At 41.2% G+C, this 10,882-nt stretch overlaps 1 protein-coding gene across 1 annotated transcript in view; it reads left to right on the forward strand.

Moving 5' to 3' along the window:
* The window catches only part of HECW1 (HECT, C2 and WW domain containing E3 ubiquitin protein ligase 1), a 190,083-nt gene extending 185,073 nt beyond the window's left edge, over window positions 1–5,010 (forward strand). The window contains exon 27 of the mRNA XM_074146119.1: window positions 4,518–5,010. Within this exon, the coding sequence (XP_074002220.1) occupies window positions 4,518–4,629 (112 nt within the window). The 3' untranslated portion in view covers window positions 4,630–5,010. The remainder of the gene's footprint in view (window positions 1–4,517) is intronic.
* Window positions 5,011–10,882: the final 5,872 nt, after the last annotated feature.

A 10,882-nucleotide genomic window follows, 5' to 3' on the forward strand; every position in this document is an offset into this window, starting at 1 on the left:
CCCAGTCTCCTGGTTGCGCTCCTCACCTGGCCAAAACTCCTGTCAGCTTCAAGGTTATTTCTGTGTGAGTATCAATTAAGGAAGGACCTCAGCATGTATTCCAGTGATTCAAATAATCACATTTGACTCAATGAGGTCACTTTCCCCATCAGTGCTGAGCTGCAACTACCCTTTCATCAAAAGAGATTTTCATTCAGCAAAGTAATGTTAGTGATTACTACCATACTGTCTGCAGTTTATGTGTGATAAAGATTACCATGCTAGTAAATATCTGATCTTTTGTAAGGGAATTCTGTCCGTCTCTATTAGATGATCAAGTATTTAATCACTCCAGAATCCCATATAGCAATTAAAAAAACGATTGAGTATGACTACAAAGATCTTTGTTCTCATAATTTCCTTCTTTCCCAGTGGACTGAGTGCGTGCGCTTTGCTGTCTTTTATCATTCCTTATCTCCCATCCCTCCTCTCTTTCCTCTTTTCTACATACAATAGAAATACCATCTACAACTCTACAGGCATGTATTAAGCGGTGGTTCCCAGACAGCATATAAGTGTTTCTTCTTACAGACAAAAGGAACAAAAGTTGATACCTGTGGGTCCTCAGGTTGATCAAAGAGTGGTTTGTGGGTTCATCTAAAGAAAGCGAGGGGAAAAGGAGAAATGCTGTTTCTGCCTGACAGACATGGTTATGTTCGAATGTAAGTCTTAGTTTAGTTGATAGGTTCAAGCTATACAAAAGATAGGAGGGGGTTCTGTGCGTACTTACTGCCTTTGGACTCTCATCATTATGGGGATTAAAGGAAGTGACAAAGAAAAGAAGAATGCAAAAATCTTAAAAGCTTATGATTTTTAGAGAGAATTCATAAAAGAAAAGAAATAGCCCAGCACCATGAACGGTGAGCAAAATTAAAGGTTCAGACCCACTAAAACTGCTTTGAGCAATAAAGACAGACTGCCAGGAAGAATCAAATTTTAAGTGGTCCATTTACTGCTTTACTTACTGGAGAATGAGGGCATGTGAGGGTCAGAGTTGGTTTACATGACTTTATCTTGCATTTTCTTCTAGAGAAGCCAGAATCCTTTCCATAAAAGCTCTTAGCAGTCTAATTCTTATTCCAGACCTCTCACTCCCTGAACACCCTCTCAAATGTCGGCAGGCTTTTGTGGTAGGAGGCTTAATCAAGGGAAGAGAGACTTTTCTCATTGCTACGAGTGTTTCTTGCACTACTGATGTAATGTTTTCTCCCCAATATGTGCACCAAGTGTTCCTTGGATTATGCTTACTGTAGTTCAGGAGGAATTTACCTCTTCGGAGGACAAGGCACAGAGTTAGGCTACAGTGGATGTTATGGAAAATATCTTTGTCTCTTAATTGCCCTCTGTACTGCAGTATTACACAGCATGTGATAGAACAGACTAGAGGCTGAGCAATTTGTCTTTAGTCCGGTTTGGAAAATAAAGGTTTCAGCTTTCAGTTGCAAGAGGCAAAGGTGCTACCCACAGCAACGCCGAGGAGGGAGGGAACACTGAATGAGAACGAGTCCCAGTCAACTCTCTCTTGTTTCAAGTGAGGCAGAATATGTTGTTCGGTTACACAAGTAGACGCTATGTCTGACCTTTGCAGCAAAGAGCTAATTATGCCCGTTGCTGAATGTATGCCAGACAATTTTGCACATAATTATCTTGTTGTAAGATTGAGTGGGCTTCCCTAGCATCGTCGGAGCTGCAGTAGATCCACATCAGTTTTACAGACCTGAATTTGAACTCGGGTTTTGCCCTTAGCGATATAGTGTGTTTTGCACCTTAAGTAGGTAGAAGTGTAAACCTCACATCCATAGTACTCCTGAAAATTAGTTTTCATTTTTTATTTGATGACGTTTCTTGGAGTGAAAGGATTTTTTTTTATAAAGTTGTTGAACTGGAGAACACAGAATCACAGAATGATACGGGGTTGGAAGGGACCTCTGGAGATCATCTAGTCCAACCCCCCTGCCAAAGCAGGTCCACCCAGAGCAGGTTGCACAGGAACGTGTCCAGGTGGGTTTGGAATGTGTCCAGAGACGGAGACTCCACCACCTCTCTGGGCAGCCTCTTCCAGGGCTCTGCCACCCTCACAGGAAAGAAGTTCCTCCTCATGTTGAGATGGAACTTCTTATGTTCCAGTTTGTGCCCATTCCCTCTTGTCCTGTCACTGGGCACCACTGAAAAAAGACAGGCCCCAAGAGTGTTGCTTGGCAAAATGCTTCATTGTTGCTAAACATGTTAACTTTTGCTTCCTTTCTTTGTAATAGTTTCTCCCCGCAATAAATTCCTTGAGACTTTCTGTGGAAGAGACCACTTCTGCAAACCTCATAATAGGAAAATGAATTGGTCTTTTTTCTGAGTTTGACTAGGTCAAGAATGACTAAAAGTCAACAGCATTGCAAGGTTGTTTCATAACCAAGTATGAAAGGAGGTAGATAACGTTCAGTCAAGATGAATGTCTGCCAGAAAGCAAACACCAGCATCAGTGCCTGTGGATACGTCTGCCCCACACAATAGGATGCGTGACAGCAATGTCTGAGATGCTGTGGTCTCATACAATTAAATATGCTACGGTTAAGTACCATACAGAGATATTACAGTAGGTTCAGCAAAGTTATATTAGCACACCTGAGCCACCATGACTTTTCTGCTTCCAGTTCTGGAGCCGGGCAGCTGAGCTCCTCGAGACCGGCTGGCTCTGAATGGTGCCGTCTTGCCTGTGATGAACAGGTTCTGAATGGACTACGGGAATCCTTCAGTTAATTAACTCCCAGTGGTTGATATGTATTGGCAATGGGTTGTAGAAACAACTTACACTGCCAAAGATTGCTGAGATAACAATAAACAGTGCAGGGCTACTCATGGATAATACACATGAGCTGCCATGTTTAATTTCAAGAGACATATTAAATAATGGCTTTATTAATGCTCCTCTTTCACTAACTCACGTGTTCCCAGCTCATTTCCAGAAATTCTATGTTTATTGTACACTCTCCCTGAGAGTGACCAGCTAACAAATCTTCATTCAGAGGGGGAAAACGGATGATAAGAGCTCTCCTAATTGAAATTCTGTGATGCAGTGAAGATTACGTGCCTCTGGCTATTTCAGTTGCCTGATTGCTTTTAATGATTCACCATTGGTGCTTGATAAAACTCTCCCTCTGAATCTGCAAGTCTCAGGCCAGCCCATCTACCAGTATCCTGTTTTTCTCACTTTGTGGGTGGCCTGAGAGATACGACTAGCACGGTTTCAAATAGTTTCTCCAAGGTAGCTCTGTCTTCTGCTTCAGCTTTGAAGAAATAAAATTGAATTAAAGTATGAGACAGAAAAGCTAAAAGTAAAACTTCACGGCTTCTAAAAATACTAGGGGCCAGAAGCATAGAGATTGTTAGCCATTGAGGCTACAATTCCTTCTGTAGGGTTTTGTCAATTCACGGTTATCAGAGGGAGTAAGAAGAAACAGAAATATTTCCAGCTTCATGTAAAACTCCAAGCTGACTGAAAAGAATGAAACAATTTCAGTGAAAATGTGCCCCCTCCTCTCCCCCCCACCAGGTTGTTGAATGAGCTCTGCATTTTTTCAGTCAGCTGAAATGGACGAACTCTTGGGGCAGGGACTGTTCCTTTGCTCCACCTTTGTGTAGCACCTCACACAGTGAAGTGCAGTCTGCATCTGGCTGTAATTGCCGCTGCCAGAAAAGCTGCAACAAGGTGGAGGCATGCGTGGAACCCGTTCCACGGCTGCTTTTGAAGGTGCTGCCAACTGGGGGTAAATATAACGATAGAACTGGGGGAAGGAGAGGGTCATCAAATTGGCAGCTTGCTCCGCACAAAATATTTTGCTTTTGCCTTGGCTACTACAAATAAATAACATTTAAAGGCCAGACTTGCAGCAGATGGCCAACAGCTGACTTACAGGAATATTTTCAGCAACCTTGCTTCTTCAGTTAGCAGATCCCTGAATGGTCTTTTACCAGTCAGTTCTGCCTCGCTATAAACGTATGCTGAGCCTGTTCTGTCAGTGTAGTTCATCACATTGTGCTTGTCCACTGGTGCAAAACTTAGTAGCTACTCATGTTGGATGTACGGATGAGTTGCTTTTTTTTTTGGAAAAACCCAAAGCAACCAAAATTAGTGGAGTTTTCTCTCTCTCAGGGCCTAGACTCCAACTCCTCAGTGACCTCCAGCGTTCTTCTCCATGGGGATCTCTGCAAGATCCCTGCAACATCTAATGCAGGGATAGCAGAGAATGATGTTGACACTTAACTCGTGTCTTCTATTTGAAATATCCATGTGTATGTACATATACATTTCAGTACCTCAGATTTTGGTGGAATTTGAGAGTTTTACTTAAATAGTTAGAATTTCTTTTTATTTCTCTTGACTGAACTTGAATGTCTTGAGTTTCAGTAGGAGCTTGTTTTCCCAGTTCTTATTTTCTCAAGTTATTTAGATTAAGCTTAACATGTAGCATATTTTCCTTTTGCAGGGCGCACACGTGTTTCAACCGTTTGGATCTTCCACCTTACCCCTCGTATTCTATGCTCTATGAAAAGCTGCTGACAGCTGTTGAAGAAACTAGCACCTTTGGACTTGAATGAGGGGGTTCAGGCACTTCTGGTGTTTTTCTGGCTGATGATGTCACCTTTCCTGTCCACCATCATCTGATCTTGGTTTCCTGTGTTTTTATTTTTGAAAACAAAACAAACAAACAAAAATCCAGATTGACAAAAGCTGTGCATGAAGAACTGCCGCCCTCTAAGATCTAACCTTCATGCTTTCATCCTCTGTTTCCAATGGACTGCTAGTCTGTATGCAATAGAAAAACAACTGTCTCAAGGTTTCTGTATATCTCTACATACCTCCATTAATAACAATGAAAATACAAATGCAAGTTACACTACACTTGACTAAATGTTAATAAATGTTTACTTCCACCTACGTTGATTAAAAAATAAAAAAAAAACCTCATCAAGCATTCCAAGCTTTTATATGCCCGCATCTTCTAAATCACTTCACAGCCCATCTTCTTAACCGTTGAATCCAGTACTAGGAGTTGGTCAAATATATCTTCATCCATCCTTGTTTTCCCTTTATGTATTGTCCACCTGAGAGACACCTATGAGCAAAACTGAAATTTTTTATATACGAACTCATGATCCACATCAGTTGCATCAGCTGGAACTGGCCCAGATACATGGTGCAGATAAGACCTTCAAAAACTAAAAAAAAACCAACCTGTAACGCAATGCAAAGCATAACAGCGATTGTTATGGTTGTTACTTGCCAGTACTGGAGAGAACTTGCACTTCAGAGATATTGGGAGGGGCATCTCCATTGTAATGTTTACCACACAAGAAGCACAAGGTTGTGCACACTCAAGAAGGATGTCTGATGTAGCATAAAGGACAAGGCTCCCTTACCTTACTATTGTACATGACAAGGAAAAGGGGAAATAAGAAGAATGTTCTACTCTTACGAATACCCTTGGGTTCTGTTTACCAGATCTTTGTTTTCTGATGTTTAAAATGCTCCTTTCCAAATGAGAAGTCTAGACAATCCCATCCCCTGTGTCAGAAGCCATTTATTTTCTGTCAGGCTGGGCCAATCTATGGTTGCTGGGGGCGGTTTTCAGTTCTGTCATTTTTCTTTTCTTGTTCAGTGCAAATCTCCGTAACCTCAAGAGTGGTTGTAGACAGAAGGTTTTAGTCTAGGGTCTATTAAATGAGAAGCTGCAGTGAATGAGGGTGCTTGTGAGGGATGAAGGGGATTGTAACTCTCTTTGAGTTAAGTATTTGTTGTACTTCCTCTTGGAGTAAGCCCAAAGGCCCTGCAGTGAAATTGGGTACCACTAAACCAGAGATCTAGCTCTTGTTACTGCAGACAGAACCCTCTTCGCTTTGGTGTACTTTGCATTCCAACTCTGAAGCCAGAGAACGAAAGGAAAACATCTTTGGATGGATTTTGCTGAGGCTGTTAAAATCAACCACACTGCTCTCATTATTTCCTATGTATTTATCTTTGCTGCCCTTGTATTCTAAGACTAATCTCAGATTGAAAGTGTTTGTCTTAACTGGGAAAAGGAAATACGAAGTATCTTTACTTCTGATGCTCAATGTGTTAAAGGATGCATGAAATACGAAGTGAGAGACTTGTGAAGGGTGAGTGAAGGTAAGTGAGAAGTTAACATCACAGTGTCTAACAGCTCACATGAAATACCACACCCCCTTGGGGGCTTGTTACTGGTAGTTTTGTGTTAGCCGTGCTTCATAAAACTGAAAAGTCAGGAGATCGGTTCATTGTCTGACACATCTAATTCCCGTAAGTTTCCTCTCCAGAGAAAAGAACTGGACCCTACTTCCCCACGTATTTTTATGATGGCTATACAGAAACTCATCACACTTGAAAAAAATGCATTCTGAGAGTTTTAGATCATTCGCCTGCTTTAATTCTTAGGTCAATAGGTATTTGAAAGGTGATGGACCCAAAACCATGTTTCTAAGCAGAACTCTAAGCTTTTGCTAATGATATATAAAATATTTGGGATATTTAAATTGCCCCATGCATTCAATTTCTGTGACATTGCAGCTACTTTTATAGTAATTTACTGTATGGCTTTTACTGAGGATCTATTTTATAGTACATATTATTATTCTTACTGGGTATTCATATTACAGTTGCATACGGAGGCTGCAGCTACAGGCCACTTCATTGTACCAGACACCGAAAATGATGCTCATTATTTCCACAGACAAGCTCTCAGGCATCTATTCAACATGACCAGCCCCACAGTAGAGACAGAAACCTTAACTTTTTTTCTGAGAGCGTCTGTCACATGCACATGAATTACATCGGAGCGAGTCACACCGGGCGAGACCGAACAAAGAAATCTTCCAATGTATGTAATTTCTGCCTTTTCACCACTGGGCCCCAAAATCCAGTGATTCCTGTATAGTTCCCGTTTTATTCCTGGTGATGTTACAAAGTTACCTGCTCTATGTCAAGTGTTGGATGCCTTCTAACAATAGAAGAAGAAGTATCCAACTGGTTTGTCCATCTTTGGCCAAGGAAAATAGGGCATCAGGAGCTGTCTCATTAACATAGTAAAAAAGTTTTAAAAAAATTCCAATCTTGACAGTACTGTATAGTTAAATTTTTTTAAGTATTTAAAAGCTATATTTTATTAAGAAAAAGTGAAACTATTTTTTGTAGCATAATAAAAGATGTTTGTATTTCAGAGACAGCATCAAACGCCACCAGTTGAAACAAGGAAGGCTTTCTCCTGAAATTCCTCTCCACAACATGTTCTGGCACTTGCCACACTCTAAGCTAGATCAGGTGTTACGCACCTCCGTGTTTGGCAGATGCCATCTCAAGCACCTTGCGCGTTCCTGCTCTGGGAAACGTACAGCATAGCCAGCTGCTTCCCATCAAAATCCTTCGTCCAAGCTGCCTTTCAAGCGCACAGCCTAGTATTTTTAAAAGGTTGCTTTCTTAGGTGACGGTGATGACATCAAAGTAACAAGGTCATGCAGATTTCCTTGCAGGTTTTTTTTTTTTTGCTCTAAAGCCAGGAATAGAGGAAGACAGTTGACTATTTTCATAAAGAGAAAGAAAACGCCATACTCTGCTTTTCTTGCATTCTGTCATTCCATTCCTATCCCTCTCTCTTCCCAAATGCCCTACCCCAATAAGTTTTCAAACACTGACATCATCCCTAGGATATCCAGATCGATATGCACCTCACATGCACCTCACCTCACAATGCATTTCTCCATTCATTGCGTCATACTGTGGGCTGAACCTGGTCCCAGTCTGGAGTGAAGGGGAAGCCATGCATCTAAGTGGCACCGTAATGTTGGTGAGGCAGTGAATGGTGCTAACAGGAGGGAGGGAGGAACCCATCTCCCTTGCCCTGTTATTTAACCTGCCCATTATGCAATTAATTGACTTTGTTGTTGTAGTTATGCATATGCAAGGCATATACCCTTCCTTGTTCACCTTTCGATTCAAATGCTGTTACTCACTCATATGGTCATCTGTGCTCTCCCCAGGTCTGCATTTTCATTTGTAAAAACACTGACTGTTAATTACAGAATTTCTGGTTTCACTCTTTTCCCACAGGAAAGACTAGAAGATACTCCATAGGGCAGATTTACAGTGAAATAATCTGTTCGGCTCCTTTACTTCAGTCCCCTTTAAACATGGTGGTGGCCAGATTAAGATAGGACATCAACATCAATAGATTCGAAAATGCAAGTGAAAAATGGAATAGGCAATCACAGCTTTTGCAAATTGCAGTGTTCGATAGGAGCAATGAATAGCAGTAATTTGTACTTTTGGTTTCAGAGGGCCCATATCTTTCTCAAAGTGACTGTTGTGACGGTATTAATGGCAGAGGGAAACGTTGACGAAATCCTGTTGCCATACGAGTGTTAAGCTGAAGATACGAGAATGAAAACAGGTATTTTAAATCATCAGTAGGTCTTCCACCTTGAAGTAGTCTCACTGACTGTTCAACCACATAAGCTATGCAAGATTGGATCCAGGACAAACAACCGTACCTTACTGTTAATTGCATCAGGTCTAAACCTTACAAATGCTGTCTGACTTCAGTCTGCAGCACGTTACGTGAGTGTTCAGTTTCAATCATGTGACCGTGCGTATTCAGAACTTGACTTTTTATGTTCCAGGGAGATCCACGGCTATCACGAGGCAAGAAGCGAGTGGTCCAAACTACATCTAACATCTCATGGAGAAATCATGAGTTTTTGTACAGGTCTGACACAGAGGACTTTTTTTTGCCCAGTTTGCTCAAGTGCCAACGAACTTTTCAATGAACTGTAGCTAAGGTCTGAGTTCGTAGTGGAGTCTGAGAGACAGCCTTTGGGGATGGGGGGGGTGTTTGCTGGGTTTGTGTTTTGTTGTTCTAGTTTCACTGTAACAAATAGCTGACATACCTCTAGTTGAAAACAGTAGGACACTGAATTTGGACATGAAAAATCAAATAAGAAATAAGCTAAAATATACACGCACAGAGGACAAGTTAAACTCATCCTTCGCTATTAATCCTGTGACAGTTTAAGGAATTCCAGAAGGACAAATTTGACTGGAGATTTGTTTAATTTCTGTTGAAATAATTATTTGCCCTGTCTCCGTAGTAATACTAATAGGGCTTCCCAGTCAAGATTAAACACTTTCAGTCAAATGCAGACCAACAGATCTTTCTACAATAAATGCGGTGCTTTTTTATTATTATTATTCTTGCTGTACCTCAGTGTTCGTTATTAAAAGAAAAAAAATGACTGCAATATACTAAATCTGGGATAGGTTTTCCAGTTATCACAAGGTCCAAAAGATTGGATTGTTACTTTCTCTCTAGTGAGTCATGTAGTTCCTTTGTTCTCGTAGCAAAACAGATGCCTGTAGATAGTAGATACTAGGTATAGTAAATATTGTACCATTAGCCAAATTCCCTGCAGCTTCCAATTTATCTAACAGAAACGTCTGTTACGGTTTTTGTTAAAGACTACATAAAGTCAATGGCAGGAAAGGTCCTCATTATTGGACTGATTTTGCTTATATTGACAGAAAAATGTCACATGATACTCAGGCTGTGCTTTCTATTCAACCATATCACTATAGAGGAATGTCAATAAAATCACTTTGTTATGGCATTGTGTGGACTGTCTATTACAAATAACTTGTTTCGTAGAGGAGGTATTTTACTAGAGTGGGTTGGAACTGGCGCTAGTGTAAGTCTACTGATTTAAGGAATTGCTCTTCCAGGATCTTTCTGACCGTTGCATTCAGGCTTTTCCACTGCTTTTGTTCAATTACTCAGGGCATGCGTCTAAAACTTGAGGTTCTCCACATAAGTATGCATAACCAAAGCTCCCTGCTCTCCTAGACTACCTCAAGACCAGCCCTGCCTTGAAAGCATGTGAGCTTATTCCTCGCTATAGAAAAATGTCTGGACAAACAGAAGGACAAAAGAGATGTATATACTACTTATGCATACCTCGCTTCTAGGTATAATTACTGCATTATAGGTATGAAATGCAAGTGCAAAGATGATTTCTTAATAGCATATGCTGGGTCTGCATTAAGTGTTGACAGCAAATAAATAGCAAGATGCTCTGGCATTCTCAGTACGTCACACCCATTTCTCTACTGCTCGTCACTGTAATATCCCAGGCATGTTTCATTAGCACATTCCAGGATAGATTAACACGCCTCAGCTACACAGTCAGCAGACACCTTGCTGACCATACCTGTTTTCTTACATAAACTGCACTTCGTGAGGGATCACAGTACAATATGAAGGATGGGAAAGCTTAAACATGAGGAGCAGTTTTTATATGGAAAAGTATAAACCTGTGGAAGACACTCCAACATACATGCTAAGCATACCTTGCACATGACAAATCAGTAGCAAATGTGAGATTATGTCGCTGTGACAACGCTTCAGAGACCTTCTGCAGTTGGCACTGCGTTTCATCACATGTGGAGGAGCACAGGTCCACAAGCTTGAGGCCAGCGCTGGCTCTCCTGTGGCAGGGACCTCGCTGGTGGCAAGAGCAGCACCCACCCCTGCACATGCTCAAGAAATCCAGGTCTCAGACCGCGGCCTTTATTGAACGCTTGTTTGTGTGACTGTGCGTGTATGTGAGGAGGAAGTGGAGGGAGAGGGCATTTGGCATACTAAGCCTACATTTCTCTGAATTTTTCAGGTATAAAGGAAGAAAAAAATCAATATTTACTAAAAAGAGATGAGCTGCTGATCATTAAGGTACATCAGAGATGTCACTTTCTGGACAGGTGATCAATTTATGTGGCTGGAGCTACAGCTTC

This window comes from Numenius arquata, chromosome 4, assembly GCF_964106895.1.
Source record: "Numenius arquata chromosome 4, bNumArq3.hap1.1, whole genome shotgun sequence".
NCBI classification, from domain to species: Eukaryota; Metazoa; Chordata; class Aves; order Charadriiformes; family Scolopacidae; genus Numenius; species Numenius arquata.